This window comes from Neofelis nebulosa, chromosome 15 (genome assembly GCF_028018385.1).
Source record: "Neofelis nebulosa isolate mNeoNeb1 chromosome 15, mNeoNeb1.pri, whole genome shotgun sequence".
In the NCBI taxonomy this organism is placed as follows: domain Eukaryota; kingdom Metazoa; phylum Chordata; class Mammalia; order Carnivora; family Felidae; genus Neofelis; species Neofelis nebulosa.
In genome coordinates, this window is record NC_080796.1 from 1,180,466 (window position 1) to 1,202,645 (window position 22,180).

The following is a 22,180-nucleotide window of genomic DNA, read 5'->3' on the forward strand; positions in this document are numbered from 1 at the left end:
GCCAGGCGACTATTCCCAAGGGTCTCTCTTTCTGGAGCTACCTTGCTTTCAGCCCAGTCCTCCAGGCCCCCCTTGGACTCTGGGAAGGCCCATTATCCTTCCAGCTTCTTTTCTTTTCCCTAGGCTAGTGAAAATCATCTTCTCTGGCTTATGGCACTGACAAATGGAGACAAGGGACTCTGAATCTCCTCAGCAAGAGGGCTGCTCTGAGCTGTCCCCAGTCCTAGTGACCGGAGGGCTGAAACCCGGGGGGCTCTTGAGGGCAGGATGCAAGTCCTTTAAGTGGACTTCAAGGCCTTAACAGGACCTTGGAAGACTGCCAGTCCTTCTTGTTCATGCCACTCCAGCCCCACTGGCCTCCTAGCTATTTGTCCCACCCAGTGGCACCCTCCTACCTCAGGGCCTTTGCACTTGCTGTTCCCTTTGCCTGGAATGCTCTTCCTCCAGAAATCCCCCAATCTACTCTTCTCTTCTTTGCTCAATGGCATCTCCTCACGGGGCCTGCCTCAAGCACCCTACTTCAAAAATACACCTGTCTCCTTCGCCTACTTCAGTTTTCTCCAGAAACTTCCAACATACCACATCATCTGCTTATTTATTTTTCTGTCTACCTCCCACGCCCTGTGAGGGCAGGCTTTTGCCCATCTTGCTCACTTCCGTATCCTCAGTACAGTAACCTGGCATGTGGTAGGTGTCAATAAACGTTTGTAAACCCGAGTTGCCGTCTGGGTGGACGCGGTCAGGAACTTGGTGGAACGAGCGTTGGTCGCAAAGGGTCTTGGCTGACTCACTCCTGGCAGACAAGTGCCCTATTGGGGTCCTGGAAGGATCCCTCTCTGCCACTCTCGCAGTGACCTGCGTGTGGGGGAGGGAGCCACGTAAGGCCTGGCCAGTCTGGGTGGAGAGCCACTGTATCTTGGAAGACCCAATGATGATGATGATGATGATGATGATGATGGCAGCTTTTATGGTTGCTGGTGTTTTTTCCTAGGTCTCTGTTAAGTGCTTTATATTCACTATCTCGTTTATGTCTGGTATCGTTCCGAAGAGGCGGTCCTATTACATCCATTTTATACGTACACATATATTTTAATGTTTGTTTATTTTAGAGACAGACAAAGCATGAGCGGAGTCGGGGCAGAGGCAGAGGGAGACAGAATCGGAAACAGGCTCCAGGCTCTCAGCAGTCAGCACAGAGCCCGACGCGGGGCTCGAACCCGCGAACCATGAGATCATGACCTGAGCCGAAGTCGGACACTCAACCGACTGAGCCACCCAGGCGCCCCTATTACATCCATCTTAAAGATGGGAACCATGGGGCTTGGAGCGTGTCCGTAACAGGCTCCACCGCCTCAGGCCACTTCCCTGCAGCCCGGCCAGGAGCTGCTCCAGGAATGAAGGATACATTTCCGCCCTGCCCAAAGGAGGGGGAGTGGTAGCTGGGCCGCCGGGCGTGGGAGGCGGGGCTTCCCGCGGAGGCGGGGCTGCGGGTGGTAGGGGCCCAGAGCGTGCGTCGCCCCGAGGACCTTCCCGCCAGGGGCCAGGCTGCGCGGCGGCAGGGCAGGCGGCGGCTCCTCCTCCCCCCTCCTCCTCCCCCCTCCTCCCCCCTCCTCCTGCCCCCTCCTCCTCCCCCCTCCTCCCCCCCTCCTCCTCCCCCCTCCCCCCTCCTCCTCCCCCCTCCGCGCGGGCGGCGGCGCGGCGCGGCCTGACGTAACCGGGCGCTCGGCCCCGCCCCAACGCGGCTGAAGCCTCGCAGCCAGAGAGCCGGCACCGCCGCCGCCTGGGCTTGGAACGCAGCGCGAGCGGCCATGGCCTCCGGCGCCGCAGCTAAGCGGGCGCAGGGCGAGCGGGCGGCGGGACGGCAGCCCCGGCCCCGTCCCCAGCGCTTGGCTGACCGTGTGCCCCCTCGTCTCGTCCCACAGGCCGACACTCGACGGAGGCTGCTGCGCACCGTCAAGAAGGAGGTGGGTGCCGGGGGCGGGGGCGGGGGCTCGGGGCGCGATCCTGGGGGAGGGGGCTTCCAAGCCCCCCCGGGGAAGGGTCTGGAAGGAGAGGTAGCCGGTTTCGGCGGCGGGACGGCCATTTCCGGTTTGGGGCTCACCTGGCTGGGTATGTACCTCCCGCGGAACTGAAGGCGGCCGAGTTTGGGGGTGGGGGTATAGGGGGACTCTGGATGTTTTTATGCTGCGTGCAGGGGCGGGTGCAGCGGGAGGGCCCCCCGCGTGTGGGGCACCCCTGGATATGTGTGGGTAGGACCTCCTCTTGTGGTTGGGTCTCAGTCAGGTGAGGCCAGCGCCTGGGGGTGCTGACTGGGCGTATTGGGTGGTGGGGGGCTGAATGGAGCTGCAGAAGGGAGACCAGACTTCGGAAGGGGGGAAAGGTTCACTGGAAAAATGCCCCTCATCCCAGATCTGCCCTTTCCCGCAAATTCTCAATGCTTGGAGCCACCCCCAGGAGCCAAGAGACTCCCCCCGCCCCCATCCCTGAAAGCCCCTGGCAAGTGGGTTACTCCATTTGTGGGCTCGTCCCCTGCTGTTTTGGCAGCTGGGTGTCCCTTAGCCCCTACCCCACCCCCACATGCAGTAGAGTGAGAAGCAAGCAAGGTTCAGCTGTCCCTCTGCCCCTTCCCTCTCCTTGGGGCCAACTGGGAACCCAGTCCAGCCTTTAGCTTCTAGCCCTGCACTGCCCGCAGAGGGGAGAATCCGTAGTGGTTGGTTCCTGGGAAGCATTTAGATGCTTGGACCGTGTGTGTGCGTGTGTGTAAAGCATGCACACGCCTCTGTGGGCGAGGACATGTGGCTGTGAGTGTGTGCCTCTGAGAATGTCTGTGCATCGGTCTGGAGATATCCAAGTACATCTTCTTATCGCGTGTACACGGGTCTGTGTGTTTATGTGTTTCCGCGAGTATGAGGTGCATCTGTGTGCTGCATGAGTCTCTGTGTACATGGGAGAGGCCGTGACCATGCACGTGTGATTGTGTGTGAGTCTGTTGCCTTCCTTACGTGACTTCACATCCTGGGACCCCGCCACTGCTGAGCTGCCCCAGCCCTGTATCCTGAGTCCTCAGCCTGAGACCACAAATGCCCGCAGCCCTTGGGGGCTGGCCTCATTTCTGCGCCTGTGGATGTGTGTTGAGGGTGTCCGCCTCTGGTGTCATCACTGAGCACCAAGAAGCCCCTCCCCTCCTGGTGGCAGACAGCCACCAAAGGACAGCCTTGAAGCCGGGACCGGTTGCTGCCCCTCCCTGCGCAGAAAGCTCGGGCATATGTGTCTGCGTGTAGGTCTCTAGGTGTGGCGCGTCCCGCGTTGTTGAAAGAATCAGCTCCAGGGCTGACTGTACATTATAGCGTTTCTTCTTCTTTTTTTTTTGTTTTGTTTTTTTAACGTGTATGTATTTTTGAGACAGAGAGAGAGCATGAATGGGGGAGGGTCAGAGAGAGAGGGAGACACAGAATCCCAAGCAGGCTCCAGGCTGTGAGCTGTCAGCACAGAGCCCGACGCGGGGCTGGAACTCACAGACCGCGAGATCATGACCTGAGCCAAAGTCGGACGCTTAACCGACTGAGCCACCCAGGCACCCCTCATTCTCGCATTTCGGAATAAGGTGGGATGTGTGGAATTCCTCAGAAAGGCCCAGATGTTTCCAGTTTAGCCCTCTTAGAGGCCCTGTGGGGACCTGAAGAAAGCTCTGTGTAGATAGACCACCTTCCAACAAAACATACAGACCTACAATATTCTGATGACTATGTTAGGGGAGGGTGTCTCTAGCACCTCCCCGAAAAGCCTTCAGGTTAAAAACCTGCAGACTCTTTGCTCATTGTTTAACCAAACCTGGTTGTAATATGTGCTCTCCAGATGTTTGCAACTGGAATTGCTGTGTTTTCAAGGAAATGGTTGGCTGTTCAACTGGGAGTGGGGGCCACAGGCAGAAGAATGTGTGAACAAGGCATCTGCCTCTGGGCAGGGCTCCAGCTGGGACCCTGGTCCCAGCTCTGCCAGCAGCTCCCTCGATGCCCTGGACAAGTCCTTTCCCCTCTCAAGGACTCAGTTTCCACACGTGGAGAAGGAGCGTCCTTGGAGGTCCCACCCATGTCAGTCTAGTTTGGATTATTGGCCGCGGGGAGGGGGGGTGGGGGGGTGGGGTGGGTATACTTTGCCCCTGGTGACCAGAGGTGTGGGCGTGCATCCTGCCTCCTGGGAGCAGCCGAGTTTGGGGCATGGAATGAGCTTTCTGCCTGACAGGAGGCCAAGGCCATCGCCTGATCAGAGAGACTGTGTGGCATCCCCCTTGGTGCCTCAGGGGGGCAGGGACAGAACCTCGCAGATTTGGGCAAAAGGCCTCTAGCGCCCATTCACTCCGGATCTGCAGTCAGAAGGCACGGCTTACAGTAGTGAGTTGGTGGCTGATTCTGAATTCTGTCTTTCTTGGGGCACATCGTTTCAGGAATCAGAACTTCCATTTACTGGAGGCTACTCTGTGCCGTACCTTGTGTGGACAGGTAACTTTCTGAGGTGAGTGCAACTGTCCCCACTTTAGAGACAGAGAAACCGAGCTTGGAGGGGAGGCGTGAGTTGCTCAAGAGCATATGGCCGACAGGGTGCGGAGCCAGGGACTTCACCCCCAGGTCTGTCTGGCACAGAGCCAGGTTTTTACCTCTCATAACCCAAACGTGTCCATCCACGTGTCCGCAGCACTGCAATGTCAGCACGGGTGGTGGATGATGTCCATCGCACGGATGTGAAAACTGGCCCAGAGAGAATAAATGATGTCCCAAGGGCAGAGAACAAGTAAAGGACAAGTTCAGGTCTTCTGTTTGTCAGCCCTTTGTTCAGCCCGGGTGCCCCCTGAGAGCATGGCCACAAGCCCATGTCCCACCAAAGCCGACTTCCTCTCTCCTTCCCTTTCTCTGCCCACCTCTTTGGGGAACATCTCCCCCCCAGTATCAGAGAGCCAGGCTCCAGTGGAGTGGCATAGGGAAGCTCTTTGCCTAGAGGATCGGGAGTCAAGTCAACTCTTCCTTCTCCCATTTTCTGGGTTCAGAGGAGCCACATCCCTGCCTGTCACAGCCTTTCCCAGAGACACCTCCCACCCTTCTTTCTGGAACTGTTGGCGTAACAGTCAGTTGCTTTTTAATTTTTTTCTATTTAAAAAATGTTGTACTGTTTTTATTTATTTTTGAAGGAGAAGGAGAGACAGAGCAGGAGTGGGGGAGGAGCAGAGAGAGAGGGAGACCCCGAATTCGAAGCAGGCTCCAGGCTCTAAGCTGTCAGCACAGAGCCCGATGTGGGGCTCAAACCCAGAAACCGTGAGATCATGACCTGAGCCGAAGCCGGACACTAGTGCACTGTACCATCTGAAAAGTAGGAAGAAAGCTTTAACTTGGTAGGCTGTTACCAAAGACCTTCTGTAAGTTAGTTTTGGAAGTTACAGGAAAGACAGAGATCGAGCAGACAGTGTTTGGATCATTAAGGTGCTCATAACAGAATAGAGCTGTCCCTGGGGTTTTTGAAACAGGAAACTTTCTGTAGTTTTTAAAAATAATTTTCAAAGGAATTCATTTTTATTCATGGCCATTTGTTCACTTCACAAGTAACTCTTAAGTGCCTGTTAGCTACTAAGTGTTATCCTGTTGTAGAATACAAACGTTCCAAAACCAGTCTCTGCACCCCAGGAGTTTGTTGTTACCACTGTCCTTTGTATTATTTACTCTGTTTAGTGCTTTCTAGGTGCCAGAGTCTCGTAGAGCTTATAATTATCATTGTTATTTTGTATTGGCATTTGTTCCAGTTACCGTAAGTTCCCGGTGAGGAATCCGAGTTTTCAAAGACTGGGTAGAACCTACGGTAAGCGTGCAGAGTGAGTAGTTCAGTTTGCCAGGTAGAGAGGCAGAAGGACCAACATTGGTGTGTTTGACAGTGTTTGTAAACTATCACGATTACGTGTTTGGTGGAGTACACAGCAGTGCAGAGGCGAAGGTGTACGAGTGAACTTAGCAGGATTTAGGAGCAGCTGGGTTTTGCTGGTAGAAAACGTGTGCTATGGCAATGGTTGGGAATGAGGTGAGTACCTAGGTAAGACAAGCTTATGGAAGTTTGTTAGTGCTATAGAAAGGAGTAGATCTTACCCGATAGGCCTTGGGAAATTTCTTTGGTAGAATGCTTTTAGCGGCAAATAATAGGTGACTTCTATCAGTGACTAAAGCAGTAGGAAACAGAAATGTTTTGATGGTTCAGTGATGTCATCAGGATGCCAGTCGTCTCTTGTTCAGTTTTCGAGTTGGTGGTATTTTTATTTCTCCTTTCTGGGGTGGCTAATTAGCAACGGTTCCAGGTATCATATTCTCATGGGAACACCCAGTGGGTGGGAAAGACTGCTTTTCTTTAGGTGTTTCTTTTCACTAGGAAGAGGCTTGCAGTAGACTTCCTCTAACATTTTAAAGACTAGGTTAGGTCACACACTCATTCCTCAACGGGTCCCTGGTAAATCAGGTACTGTGATTAGCTTAGAATAATCCTTTCTCTTTTTGAAGCCAGGGTGAGGCCACCTTCTCTGTGTATGGAGACAATAAATATCCAAATAAAGTTGTGATTCTCTAGCAAGAATGAAGAATACGGAATGGCTCTTAGAAGGAGGGAGCCAGCAGTATTTGATGCAGGGATTTTGGAGAATTTGAAGCAGAAGACTAATAAGATTAGATTTGAGTTAGGACACTCTGGTTGATGCATAAAATACAGATCACCAAGCCTTTTTCCTAAAGAGCCAGTGAACATTTTAGGTGATGTGGTCTCTCAGCTCTGCCCTTGTAGTGTGAAAGCAGCCATAGCAATATGTAAGTGAAGACATGGGACTATGCCCCAAGAAAACACTGTTTACAGAACCAGATGGCAGGTTGGATTTGGCCTGTGGCCGTAGTTTGCTGAAGCCTCATATGGAGGATCGCTTATAGGAAACCACATATAGAGACTGGGAGGCAGAGGAAGCTCCTGTTTTCTTAGCCTAGTATTAGTCCATTATGAAACTTTCAGCTGTGTAGATTGAAAACGTCAGGGGGTTCAATTTACTCCGTTAATTTTTGTTTCTGGGCCTTGTGTCTTTCTCATTTGTTTTGGTTAACTTTTTTTAATCATTTAAGAAATACCAATAATATTTGGTGGCTTTTTTTTTCCCTGCGAAAATTATCAGTTAAGAACTCATGTTTGACTACGGCACTGGCAGGGGAAAGATAAAGCAGAGACCGAAACAGTATAGTTAATATGAATTTGTGATTCCTGAATATCAAAAGTTAGGGGGTGAGAGAGAACTCTCAGAAGATTCAGAGGTTTCCAGGTGGTGTGCAGGCATTTAAATTGGGCGTGAAGAATGAGTAGGACTTTATCAGATGAACAGAGGAGAGCAGCAGGAATGAGGACACAGTAATTATGACTTTTTGATTATCTTGGCAATAACTGCCTTTAATAGGTGAACTATATTTTTAATTTTCTAAGAAATTAAGGAAAAGAAACAAACAAGCAAAACACTATAATCAATAGTATGTTGTTATACTGGGTCTGATAGTTCTGTTTTTTTTCTAGAACAATCCCTGTTACTTCTCTTGATTCCTATCTGCCAGAAAAAATGAACTAAGACCTAGTTAGTGGGAGAAGATTAACTGATTTTTCATATTTGAGAGGAACTTGTATATGGTAGAACATAGTGGCAACCACCAGGATTCTCTTTTGTTTTTTTTTCTGAGTAAAATAGGATTGTTGCTTGTTTCACACTTTCTGACATGATTTCATCTATTCCTTTTAAACCTTTCTTCAAATGGGTATATAGGAATGTAGGAATTTTCAACAAATCCCAAGAAAAAGAGTTTCCGGGAAAAGTGTTCTGTGACATAACCTTCTGACTGTAACCACGTGTAAGACATCAACCCAAATAATAAAAATTTCATATAACACAGTTGTGTTGGAAGCACCCTAACGACACCCAGATTTGATTATTGACTAGAAGAGCTCACAGGACTCAGCATATACTTGTACTCGTGCCTGTGGTTTGGTACGGGGACAGGCTGAAAGGCCAATCACCACAGAGGAAAGGTGCATGGGGTGAAGGCCAGAGGAGACCAAGCGCAGGCTTCCAGGAACCCTTTCTCTATGGAGTTAGCAGGATGTGAATTCCTCCAGCATGCAATTAGGGCAGCACAAGTGAAATGTTGTCTGCCAGTACGAGGCTTATGGATACTCAGTGCCCGAGGTTTCATCAAATGCTGATCACATAGGCATCTTCTCCTTAGCATGTCCCCAAATTCCAGGTTTCCAGAAGGAAATCAAGTGTACGGCCTGAAGCACATTGATTGTACCAGCACTTAGGCAGAGTGAGCGACTCTTAACCAGCTAGGGAATGGTGGGAACCCTCCTGAGATCCAAGATCCCAGGGAACCACCAAGGGCCAGTCATTCAAGTAGGATGTTCGGAAGGTAGCCATCTTTGGCCCGCTGGATGAAACCTGTTCTGCATAGGAATTATAGCCCTGACTTAATTTTTGGTGCTGTCTTAAGATTTTATTTTGCTAGCAAGTAATATGATGGTTACCATGGTACTGGTTTCAGTTTCATCATCCATATGAGGTAGGTATTTGCACAAAAATTACTAGGGCAATATTAGTTCATTATAATCTTTTTATGTGGCTAAGCTTTCATTATGATTCTTAGATATGATCAACATAATGATTTTTGATTTAAAATTAGAATGAAATCTCGTAATTATATGGAAAACCCAGGTTTGATTCCTATATGCTGAATCCCTGTTTATAGTTATAAGATATTTGATCATATTCACCAAATGTTTTCTTGCCTAAGTATACAAATAACTTTTGTATTTTTGCATTTTGCTTTATGTATTTTCATATACTTCCATATGGGAGACAGTCCCCCTACTGTGTTACTTTGATCTCTATCTTCATTTTCAAGGTGACTGTATCATGCGTTAATATATGCTAAGAGTAGCTTCAGTGGATACCATGTCTTGTTGTTGGTGTTGTTCTATACATTTAATAAGCCTTACTTTTTACACAAGTTTTAAGTTCACAGCAAAATATAATAGAAAGTACAGAGAGTCTCCATATACCATACCCCCGTACACACCTAGCCTCCCCTGTTGTCAACATCTTGCACGACAGTGGTCCATTTTTCGTAGTATATTTTTTTCAGTTCCTTGGTTTAGTTTTGAGCGAGAGAGCATGCATGTGTGTGAGCAGCAAAAGGGCAGAGGGAGAGGGGAGAAAGAATCCTGTGGTGTCAGCACAGAGCCTGATGCAGGCCTTGATCCCATGAACTGTGAGATCATGACCTGAGCTCAGATCCAGACTTGGATGCTGAACGAACTGAGCCACCCAGGCACCCTGAGAACAGTCGTGCATTTTATATGGACACTAACTCATCATTTTCAGGCAAAATCTCTAATTTGCATTAGTGGTCATCCTTGGTGTTACACATTCTGTGAGTTTTAACAAATGTGTAATGATGTGAATCCACCTTTGTGGTATCGTGTGAAAGAGTTTCACTGTCTTAAAAGTCCTCTGTGCTGTGCCCCTTTATCCCTCCATTCACCCCAACCCTTACCTCCATAGCCTTGCTCTTTCCAGAGTGTCATATAGTTAGAATCATACAGTGGATATCTTTGAATGTTTAGAAAGTTAAAATTCCCTGGTAATTGAAGGTAGGCATTCAAGACATTCTTTGCCCTTTGTTTTGTTTTGTTGCTCACCAGGAGAGGATCTGATGACCTATGCCTTCCATGAAAAAAAGCATGATTGCTCTAGATGTGTGTCACCTAATGGGGAGGGTTGAGAAAAATGACATCATGAACCACTACATAGCACTCACATTGGGAGCATCCTCCTCTGTGATGTGCGGTGGGTGGAGATAGACTCTCTAGCAATGGAAAGAGACAGTCTCAAGAGGTTAGAACTTTACCTAACTGGAATGGCAATCTTTCCTTCTTAGTTTGCCATTGGAAATAAGGCCAGGGAGAGTCTGTTTGCTGTGGTTTGGACATGCTGCAAAGGACAATAGCTATAGAGCCCACTTTGTGAGGGGGTGTTTCATCCTAAAACTGAACAGTCTCTACTGAAGGCTGGGGAATTCTGTTGATTTAACATGTATTTTGCTTTCTTCTTTAGGAACAGATAAGAATGCTGAGGAAGACTCTATAACCAGGTAGGATTTGTATGGATTTGTAAAAATGACATTTGTTGGGGCACCTGGGTGGCTCAGTCGGTTAAGGGTGTGACTCTTGATTTCACCTCAGGTTTGTGAGTTCAAGCCCCACGTCGGGTTTTGCGTGGACAGGCTCCGTGGGATATCTTTCCCTCTTTCTGTGTGCACTCACTCTGAAAGTATAAAGGAATGAAATGAAACGAAAAGGAAAAGGAAAGGAAAGGAAAGGAAATGAATGAACTGAAAATGATGTGTTTCTTAAGGGAATGCAGAGAACAAAAGCAGTTGTTGAGTGTTCTACCCTGGACTAGACACTATATCCTATGTGTAACATCCGTTCAGTTGTATAGTCATTGCATAGCTTTGCAAAGTAGCTGTGTTATTGTAGCCTACTTTTTATTTCTTTGGCAAGTGTGGTTTAGGGAAGTTGATTACTCGCCCCATGATTCCATAATTAATGGGTAGCTGAGGGGCTTTGCCCATCAGCCCGTGAAGCTTCCACATCCATTCCTTGGTTCCTCAGCAGCACTGAGATGAAGATCCGGATCCTAGGGCAGATCAACTCAGAATGTCAAAGGTAATGGTGTCGGAACTCTAATTTAGGGTTTTCTTAAGAACCCAGGTTAGTCCAAGCATTTGCCCTTATATATTTGACTACTAGTGCTAACAAAATAATTAGTGCAGTGGTAACTACTGCCATGTTTTTGCCATCAGAGATTTTAGGGTGGATGTCAGCTGTGGCCATGGTGTCACAGCTTTCACATAATAAGCAAGGTCTCTTCAGGCAGCGCCTTAGATATGGTGATATCTCCTCTTCTGAGACAAATCATTTTTCTGTAAGGGAAGGATATCTAGTTGTAGGCCATGTTATGTTAATTAAATTCAGCCTCTCTTTCGAGGATATTGCTATATGATTCTCTGTTGCCTAAGTTCCCAGTCTGGTTTCCCTTTGGGCTAGTACCCTTGACTAGTTCTAGGAAGCTTTTATTTTTTTTGGAGATGTTTTTCCCATGACTTTTCTGTACTGTGTTTTTGCCTTTTTACTTTCTCTCTGATTTTCTTGGTATTCCTTTTTTTTTTCCATTAATTTTTCCACTTCTGCCAGCGAAGGACTCTCCATTTTTCCAGAGGTCAAAGCAAAAGCTCTTAGAATCTCATGATTTAAGGAACCTCAGAGATTGATTCATCAAAATACCCTCTGGTACGTCAACCTACATTTAACCTCCTTGACCAATGGTTGTTTCCATGGAGAATTTGAAACTCAAAAGAGATTGAAGTGACCTATTTGGATATGATAAGTGACAGAAATGAGATTTCAATTTGGGTTCTTTTCTTTCTTTCTTTCTTTCTTTCTTTCTTTCTTTCTTTCTTTCTTTCTTTCTTTCTTTCTTTCTTTTCTTTGTTTTTTTTTCTTCACCTTGCAGGCAAAATTTAAATAATAGAAAGCTGGGGAGTGGGTCTAATGAATACAGTGAAGGAGGGTAAGCATCGAATTAGCAGAGGAGACCGGGTTTCAAGAAGAACAACACTGAGTTAGGTGGGAATAAGAGTTTTAGAAGAGATGTCAGAATATGGGGGTTTTTGCCCAGTGAGATATAGGTAAATGACAGAAATGAAGGACCCAGGATTCGGGGAGTTGTTTAGAAAGGCATATTCAAATAGAGAGTTCAAGAGGGTCCTGACCAGGTTTCTGCTCCTGTGTGTGTTGGTTTCATTGAAGGTGTGAGCATACCTCAGATTTTCTGATGAGAGAGATTAAAAATCATTTGCGCTGCTGGGACAGTCTGTTTACAGCAAATAGAAGTATGATATCATCGACTTCCACCCCAACTTAGGGAGGATGGCTTAGATCCTCTCAAGGAATTGGGGGTGGGTGGTGGAGATTCTGAACAACAGAGATGTATGGCCCAAGGCAAGCTGTCTCCTCACTCCACCTCTTTTCCTAAATCTGTGATGCCTTTCCCATGTACCTGTAGGGCTGGGCAGGGGTAGGACTGACTTGTCAAACCAGTAAGGGAACTTCATCTGGATAGGTGATAACATGCCTATGTTGAGGTGACTGTGCGGATGACTGAGACTCCCAATTAGCTTGTTTTCCAGGAGCAGGACATGGCTCCTACCCTCGGTCATTTGAGCCCATCCTTGTTGTAGGAGTGTGTGCCTTCATAGGCTAAAGATTGAAAGGTTGGAGAATGCCACTGAACCGTGTCGAAGAGTGATGTAGGAGTGGGAGCTCATCGGGAAGAAAATATTCAGGCAGCATATAGAGAAATAGAGGCACAACTACCAGGACCATTTTGTTCGCAGTCTCTCTCCTTGGGTAGCTGAATGCCCCTGAAGGCTTGGAAGGTCTTGCTAGTTATTATGGACCTAAATAAGGCAAGACCAGTGGAGGAAAAGAGTTGGCCTTGGTAAGTTTTTGTCTTTTAATCTCTAGTTAGTACTTCCACTCATATCATAGAAACATTAACTTTGGTATATTTACTTAAACGGAGGTCTACCTGACACACAATATAATATGTGATGCAACAACTCTGGATGTTCCACGATGCTCGCCATAAGCGTAGCTCCCATCTGTTAATGTATGATGCTATTACGATACCACTGACTAGATTCCCTATGCTGTACCTTTGAGCCTTGTGATTTATTCATTCTATAACTGGAATCCTGAACTTCCCTCTCCCCTTCACCCACTTTGTCCAACCCCCCACCAGCCCTCTCTTCTGGCAACAGCCAATTCTCTGCATTTATGGGTCTGTTTCTGCTTTTTCTCTATTTGCTCATTTGTTCCCTTTTTTAGATTCTACATAGAAGTGAAATCATAGGATTTGTCTTTCTCTGACTTATTTCACTTAGCCTCATACCGTCTAGGTATATCCATGATGTTGCAGATGGCAAGATCTCATTCTGTTTTATAGCTGTGTAATATTCCAGTGTGTGTGTGTGTGTGTGTGTGTGTGTGTGTGTGTGTGTGTGTATGGGTGTGTCTGTACGTGGTCTGTTCATGTATTGATGGACAATTGGGTTGCTTCCATATCTTGTCTATTGTAAATAATGCTATAATAAAGATAGGGGTGCATATATCTTTTCAAATTAGCATTCCATTTCCCTTGGGTAACGAAATACCCAGTAGTGGAATTACTGGATCCTATGGTATTTGTATTTTTAATTTGTTGAAGCCCCTCCGTACTGGCTTTCACTGTGGCGATACCAATTTACATCTCGACCAGTGCGCAAGGGTTGTTTTTTCTCCACACCCTGAGCAACACTTGTTGTTTCCTGTATGGTGAAACTGAGCCAATCTGACAGATGTGAGGTGAGACGTCATTGTGGTAACGTTTATAGATTTAATTTTCAACCATTTCAGAGAATTCCCTGCCTGTCACCCTTGGTTATGGAAACTCAGACTGGGTCTTTCCTGGAGATTTCACAGGTTAGGAGAGGTGGAGGCAAAATAGAGAACTGGAAGCTTTCTTAAAACAGGGTGCAAATTTTGAAAGACCTGTACTCTGGAAACCGTAAAACACAGATGAAAGAAATTGAAGGTGACGGAAAGAATGAGAAAGATATCCAATGCTCATAGATGGGAAGAATACATATTTTTCCCAAAAGCAATCTACAGATGTAATGCAATCCCTGTCAACATACCAACAGCATTTGCCACAGAGCTAGACAAACAATCCTATACATTGTATAGAACCACAAAAGACCTTGAATGGCCAAAGCAATATTGCAAAAGAGGAAAACTGGAGGTATCGCAATCTCAGCTTTCAATTTTATTCCAAAGCTGTAGTAATCCTAACAGTATGGTGGGTACTGGCGTACAAAATAGCCACATAGCTCAATGGAATAGAACCGAAAACCTAGAAATAAATCCACAAGTGCATGGTCAGTTAATCTTCCACAAACAGGAAAGACTATCCAGCGGGGAAAAGGCAGTCTCTTCACCAAATGGTGTTGGAAAAACTGGACAGGTCACATGCCAAAGAATGAACCTGGACCAATTTCTTTACCATACACACAAATAAACTCAAAATGAATTAAAGACCTAAGTGTGAGACCTGAAACCATAAAAAATCCTTGAATAGAGCGCAGGCCGTCATTTCTCTGACTTTGGCTGTAGCAACATTTTACTAGTTATGCCTCTTGAGCCAAGGGAAATAAAGCAAGAATAAAGTATGGGGACTATACCAACCTACGAAGCTTTTGCACAGGGAAGGAAACCATCAAAACTGAAAGGCAACCTCTGGAATGGGAGAACAAATTTGGAAATATTTGGCAAATCCAGTAAAGGGTTAGTATCCACAATGTCTAAAAACTTGACACATGTCAACATCACCCCCCTCCAAAAAAGCCCAGTTTACAAATGAGCAGTACACATAACCAGACCCTTTTCCAAAGACAACATACAGATGGTCAACAGACACATGAAAAGATGCTCCCCAAACTACAACGAGATACCACGTCACACCTGTCAGAATGGCTACACTCCAAGACACAAGAAGCTAGTGTTCGCGAGGATGTGGAGACAAAGGAAACCTCTTGCACCGTTGGTGGAAATGCAAATGGGTGCGGCCCCTGTGGAAAACAGTATGGAGGTTCCTCAAAAAATTAAAAACAGAACTCTCCTATGATCCAGTAATTGCACTACTGGATACTACCCAAGAGAATACAAAAACACGAATTCCACGGGACACACGCACCCCTGTGTTTATTGCAGCATTATTTCCAATAGCCAGCACAAGGGTCCATTGACAAATGAGTGAACGAAAAAGAAGTCCTATATGTATGTGCGTGTGTGTATATGTATATCCATACACACACACACACACACACACACACACACACACACACACACTGGAATATTACTCAACCATAAAACGATGAAATCTTGCCTTTTGAAATCACCTGGATGGAGCCTGAGAGTAGTATGTTAAGCAAAGTCAGGGAAAGACAAATACCATATGATTTTACTCATGTAGCACTTAAGAAACAACGAATGAGCAAAGGGAGAAAAAAGGGGGGCACAAACCAAGAAACAGGCTCTTAACTGCCGAGAACAAACAGATGGTTCCCAGAGAGGAGGTGAGTGGTGGGCGGGGTGAAGGATGTGATGGGGATGATGGAGTGAGTGTCCTTGTCATGATGAGCACGGGGTGAGTATGGAGTTGATGAATCGCTGTATTGTACAACTTAAACTAATATAATACTGGATGTTACTATTACTGGAATTAAAATAAAACTTAGTAGAAAAAACAGAGGCCAACTTCTAATTATAACAAGAAACTTCGTTGAATAAACAGATAGCTGACCTTTCCCATAATTTTTGAAAATTTTGTTTTTAAAAAAATGAACATGTTTTTGTTGTATATTTTTGCTCTAAAGGCTTTCTGACAAACCTGGTCCTGATGATTCATGGCCTACATCAGCTAGCCAAGACTTAGATTTCGGTACCAAGGTAAAGTACCCTCCTGTGAAACTCACTTTCCTGCTCTGAATTTAGTTTTCTCCCTTATTTACTCTGAAAATTTAAGAGTAGCCTGTGCATCATCATTTTATGTGTGTAATGGAAATTTAGCAAGAACAAACCCCTTGACAGATACATGACACGTTGAATTTTTTGTTTTGTTTTGTTTTACTTTGGTAATTCCTAGAGGTGGAGGCTGAGAAAAGAATGGGCTGGAAAATATATAATGACTGTCAAATTATATTGGGAAAAGCTTTCCCATAATGGAGGAAATATGACATTTGGTTAAGGATAAGGATTCTTACTGTGATACTAACATGACTGATAATACTGAAGCCTAATGAAATCTTATTGGATCTAATTATCTATTGTAGGTTGCCCCTGCCCCGGGCAATTTTTATTTTGAGAGAGAGATACAGGATTTTCCTTTGTCTGTATCCTTTGTTCTACATTTAGACTAAAATAATATTAGAAAATGTAAAAACTTAGATGTTTACATTATTTCTCAACATTTACCTTACAAAGGTGTTTCCCTGTATTTTTGAAATAACTCCATGAAGAGTAAGTTAAAATTGTGCATCTCCCTGAAGAATACGTATTTTGCTGAGAAGAGTAGCTCTATGAGCAGAGGCTCTTCTTAGCCAAGTTGTCAAATTTCTAATTTCAGAAATCTTTGATATTCTAGCTTTTAAAAATATCTCCTCCTAATCGTTGTGTCAGATTCTAAAATTTAAGTTTCAGACACCTGATATTTAGTTAAATATTCATTTCAAAGCCCCTAAATCATTATAAGCTACTGGAGGTTAGGAAACACACTTGTTTGACTCCTGGAGCTCCTAGAATGAAGTCTTGCTTGTAAGAAGCAATGTCATAGTTGTTGAATGTGAATAAAGGAGTAGGGAAATGGAATTCCGTAGAATGGAATTTGAAAAGTAATGAAATACGCATGATATGTCACAATTAGATATGTGAATTTAAAAAGTAAGGTCAGTTTATATTCCGTTTTGGTGTTTCATACGTATAAACGCAAATGAATTCTATTGAGGAAATCAGGAGTTACATACGAAAGAAGATTACCGTATATTTTTAGTATCCTCCCATTGTGAGCTTAGAATTGCAAATAAAAATTCCTCAGCCTTTGTTTTTTTTTAACCCCATCTGTGTCCCATTACATACATCTTTTGAAGGTTCACATTTCTTTCTAGAATTCTCATTCCCAATTCTTTCTCCATAGTGACAGTTGATGTGTTAGAAACCTTTCTTTTTCTGTTTTTTCATTAGTCTAGTAATAATTTATAGCTTTTAGGAAGCAATAGATACCAGTAATTGAACAATTTATTTTATAATGACAGAACTTAAATATTAAAGTATTTATAACCAGATAACTGTAGAGTGATAAAAGTCAGTATTATTAGGGATATACTGTGAATCAAAGCCTCTGTTTTACGTATAGATTATATATATATATACCTTGAAAAGCTTTCAAAGAGTCTATTGTTCATAGTATATTCCCAATCCTACTTATGTACCTGCTGAAAAATGTATGTTGTTTCCACTTACCTTATTTTACTCACATTTCTCCTTTTCTTCCTTGTCTTAAGCTCATGCTTGATTGATTGGTCGTGTCTTCTATTGTTTCCTTTTTTCCTCTTATCCCCCCATACTTTTTAATGTAATTTTTATTTTTTAAAAGTTTATTTATATTGGGGAGAGAGAGAGAGAGAGAGCAAGTGGGGTAGGGGCAGAGACAGAGGGAGACACAGAATCCAAAGCAGGCTCCAGGCTCCGAGCTGTCAACACAGAGCTCAATGAAGGTCTCACACCCACAAACCGTGAGATCATGACTCATGAGCTGAAGTTGGAAGCTGAACTGACTGAGCCACCGACGTGTCCCCCCCCCACCATGCTCTTTTTTAATGGTTTACCCCTACCCTAATATTTCCTTGCAGAAAACATTTCTTTAGTGTCTGTTCTCTTAGTACATCACTTTCTGTCAACTCTGTTGTCAACATATTGGTTATGGAATTCTCTCTGTGTGTGGTTTTCATCCATGACTCATTGCCCCACAAGGTTTATTCTTTTCTTCTCTTTCTTGAAAGAAGGTGAGCTAAATGTTTTTGTAATGTTTGTATTTCTCTTGGAAAGGGAGGGCGAGAGAGAAAGAATGAGCAAGTGCTCGTTGTTGTGATCTGAAAATATGCAAGGTACGATCTCAGTCCTTTTATATTTGTGGAGGGCTGTTTTGTGACCCAGGATGTCACTTATACTGGAGAATGTTCTATGTGCACTTAAGAAGAATGTGCATTCTGGGGCGCCTGGATGGCGCAGTCGGTTAAGCGTCCGACTTCAGCCAGGTCACGATCTCGCGGTCCATGAGTTCGAGCCCCGCGTCAGGCTCTGGGCTGATGGCTCGGAGCCTGGAGCCTGTTTCCGATTCTGTGTCTCCCTCTCTCTCTGCCCCTCCCCCGTTCATGCTCTGTCTCTCTCTGTCCCAAAAATAAATAAAAAACGTTGAAAAAAAAATTAAAAAAAAAAAAAGAAGAATGTGCATTCTACTGCTGTTGGATGAAAAGATCTCAATATATCGGTGTTGATATCCGTGTATGTAAATGTATATCTTAAGGCCAATATATATGTATGTATATCTGAATACATCTGGTCCAGTGACACATAGGATCTGTGTTTCCTTACTGATATTCTGCCTTGACGATCCGCCTATTGCCATGCGTGGAGTCTTAAAGTCGTCTACAATCATGGTATTTGTATGTATACATTTATTCATGTTTGTGATTCATCGATTCATATATGTGGGCGTTTCACTTTGGGGGCATAAACGTTTGCAATTGTTAGGTCCTCTTGATGGATAGACCCCTTAATTATGATAAAACGCCCTTCTGAATCTGTTACTACCGTCTTTGGTTTAAAATCTAGTCTGTCTGGTGGAAGTATGGCGACTCCAGCTTTCTTTTGACTTCTAGTAGCATGATAGGTTGTTCCCCACACCTTCACTTTGAATCTGGAGGTGTCCTGGGGTCTAAAATCAGTGTCTTGTTGACAGCATATAGATGGATCTTATTCTTTGGTTTTGTTTTGTGTCTTATCCATTCTGATTCCCTGTGTCTTTTGATTGGGGCATTGAGTCCATTGACATTCAGAGTGATTAGTGAAAGATATGGATTTCGTGTCATTGTGTTATCTGAAGGTTTCATGCTTTTGGTGAGGCCTCTGGTCCTTTGTCGTCTCTGCTGCTTTCCACTCACAGAGTCGCCCCTTAGGATCTCCTGCAGGGCTGGTTTAGTGGTCATGAACTCCATGAGGTGTTGTTTGTCTGGGGAAGCCTTTCTCTCTCTTTCTATTCATATGACAGCCTTGCTGGGGAAAGCGTTCTTCGCTGCATATGTTCCCGTTCAACACATTGACTGTTTCCTACCCCTCCCTTCTGCCCTGCCAAGTTTCATTGGACAGGTCTGCTGCTACCCTTATGTGTCTTCCCTTGCAGATTAAGCCCCGTTTGTCCCTAGCTGCTTTCAGAATTCTCTCTTGATCTTTGTATTTTTCCAGTTTCGCTATGACATGTCATGGTGTTGACCGGGTTTTGTTGATTTGGAAGGGAATTCTCTGTGCCGCCAGGACTTGGATGCCTGTTTCCTTCCCCAGATGAGGGAAGCTCTCAGCTACAAGTTGTTCAAATAAACCTTTGCCCCTTTCTCTCACTCTTCTTCTTCTGGGACCCCTATGATGTGGCTGTTATTTCATCTCACCGAGTCAATTAGATCTCTAGTACCTGCCTCGTGGTCTAGTAATTTCCTTTCTTTCTTTCTCTGCTTCATCTTTGTCCACAATTGTATCTTCTGTTTCACCGATTCTCTCTTCTGCTTCTCCCATCCTTGCTGTCACTGCATCCCGTTTATTTTGTATCTCCTTGACAACATTTCGTTTTCAGCATTCAACGTGACAGTTCCAAAAACTTGATCAGATATATTGTTTCTGTCTCTTTTGAGCCCTTCTCTGGCTGTCCTTTCTTCCTGGAATTGTTTTTGAGGAGAATTCTTCCGTTTTGTCGTTTTGGCTAGTTTCTTGTCCTTTATGTGTTGTAATAGCTTGTTCTGTGTCCCACACCTGTGAGTACTACTATAATAAAAAGGGGTCATACACTGTCCAGGGCCTGGCGGTCGAACGAGTGTTTTTGGAGTGTGTTGTGTGCACTCTTTTGGTGCACCTTTGCTTGCTTCTCACACTACTTGGAGTGGTAGTTTGGGCCTTCCACCCAGTGTGCTTTGATTTGTTTGTTGATGTAATCTTGGGAAAAAGGAGAAGAGGGTGGTGAAGAATCCTTAGCCCAAACAAAGCGAGAAATGACAGGAGTGGAAAAAAAGACCAGGCAGTGACTCAAAGGAGCTCTAGGGCTTCATGCAGAAAGAGAAGGAGGAAAAGGAAGAAGGAGATCTGGAAAGGTATGGAGAAAATGCCCGATGAAACAAACAAACAATCAGAACAGAGGAACAAAGAGAAAAAAATATATATATATATAATTAGCTTTGACTGAAAATCAACTCGAGACTACTAGGCTGATTCCAACGGGAGAAGAGGAAAGAGGAGAGTAGAAAGACAAAAAAGGGAAAAAGAGGAGAAAGGGACAGAAAAGGAAAGAAAAGATGGGCGCCTGGGCGGCTCATTTGATGAAGTGTCCGACTCTTGAATTTGGCTCAGGTCATGTTGTCGCTGTTGGTGGGTTCGATACCCCCACCAGCCTCTGCAGTGAGAGCATGGATCCTGCTCGGATTCTGTCTCTCTCTCCCTCTCTCTGTACCTCTCCTGCTTGATCACTCACTCTCTCTCTCAAAATACAGAAATAAACATTAAAAAAGAAAAGATGAAAAGAACAATAATTCAAATGAAAACAAACAAACTCAGATACGAAACCAGAGGAGAGTTGTCTGTTGGTGCCTGGGACTGGTGGCTGTGCTGGTGTAGGGGAGGGGCTGTCTGGTCCCATCAGTGTCAGTGTCACTCCCATAGAGAAGCAGTTACCAGGCACAGAGAGGCAGGGTTTGGTGTAATGGGCCTGCCTCCACTGAGGCTCACTGTCCGTTCCCTGAAGCCCCACGATGTAGGTCATGGGGAGAGAAATGGCGACACCCCAATCTCTCCTGCCCACACGAGGTGTCTCAAAACTCACTGTTCAGGCCGTCCTCACGGAATAGCCTGGGGGGCCGGCTTGCCTTGCTGCACAGTCTCCTGTGCTCCCTGAGCACTGAGTTGGGATTCAAAACCCTGTAGGATCCCGCTTTGCTCGGACCTGGTTCTGGAGTAGCGCCACTCTGTGCAGTGGACAGAGGGCCTCTGGCTCGTGCCTGCAGGGTCTTTTTCCCTTGGGCAGGGCAATACCTCCCCTTTCCACCATACTCAAGGTGTTCTCTCCCAGGGTAGCCCTGAGATTGCTACCAAGCCTAGGGGCGGCTCCCTCCCCACCAGGCATGGGAGGTGGTAGCTCTTTTCTAGAGAAAGTCTGGCAACCTTGAAAATCCTGTTTTTTAGCCTCTAAGGCTGTTTTCCAAAGTAGAAACTGGCTCTCTGGACCTCTCCTTGGTCTGTGGTCCAGACAGGCTTTCTCATATCCAAATGCACTTCCCGCAGCCCCTCTCTCTATCTTCCTTTGGTTTCTCCACCAAAGGGCTTCCCCCACTCCATGCCTGTGCTGCCCATTTTATGTCTCCCAATTCGCATACACACCCTTCTGTCCTCCCGCCAAGCTGTCTGTTTGCACCTGTGGAGATTTTTCTGTCCCTCTGCAGCCTGTACTCCTGGTATTCCGAGTGTTGTGACCTCAATACTGCTGTGTTTGAGGGACAAGGGAAATTCTGATCCCCCTCCTCTGCCATCTTAACTCCTCCCGCCTCCTTTTACTTTCCTTTTCACAACTTCAGAGTTCTGTGTAGGTTTGCATTATATCAGTTTAATATGTTTTATAGATATTTATGATGGGCTTTTTTCTTACTTGGACTGTATTGATCTGAATTTTCTGTCTTTTTCTTTTCTTAAAGTTTATTCATTTATTAATTGGAGAGAGAGACAGAGAGAGCACCAGTGGGGAGGGGCAGAGAGACAGAGGGAGAGAGAGAAAATCCCAAGCAGACCCTGCACTGTCAGCGCAGAACCAGATGGGGGGCTTGAACCCATGAACTGTGAGATCATGCCCGGAGCCAAAATCAAGAGTCAGGTGCTAACTGACTGAGGCATTCAGGCGGCCCTAACATGTTCTTCCTACGTCCCCTGGGTACTTTAAATTTAATACGCCCTAGTTTAAAGACATTGTTTCTGATGCTTTCCCTTTCCTCTTTCCTGACTCTTTGTAATCTGCTCTGTCATTTGTGTTCCCTAGTCTGATAAATAGCATCCCTGAAACAGGAAAAGTCCTGGACTCCGAACTTCCCTGAAATGACCGCATGCTGTCACTCACCACATTCGATAGTTTGTACCTGCTTACCATTTTTCATATGTTAGTCCTGTAATT

General features: G+C 45.3%; 1 protein-coding gene across 1 annotated transcript in view; it reads left to right on the plus strand.

Annotated features, from left to right (window-relative positions):
• Positions 1-1,808: 1,808 nt before the first annotated feature.
• Positions 1,809-22,180, plus strand: part of LOC131496444 (ankyrin repeat domain-containing protein 26-like) — a 99,835-nt gene continuing 79,463 nt past the window's right edge. The window contains 4 exon segments of the mRNA XM_058701993.1: positions 1,809-1,875; positions 1,923-1,964; positions 10,163-10,199; positions 15,585-15,657. Of these exon segments, the coding sequence (XP_058557976.1) occupies positions 1,809-1,875; positions 1,923-1,964; positions 10,163-10,199; positions 15,585-15,657 (219 nt within the window).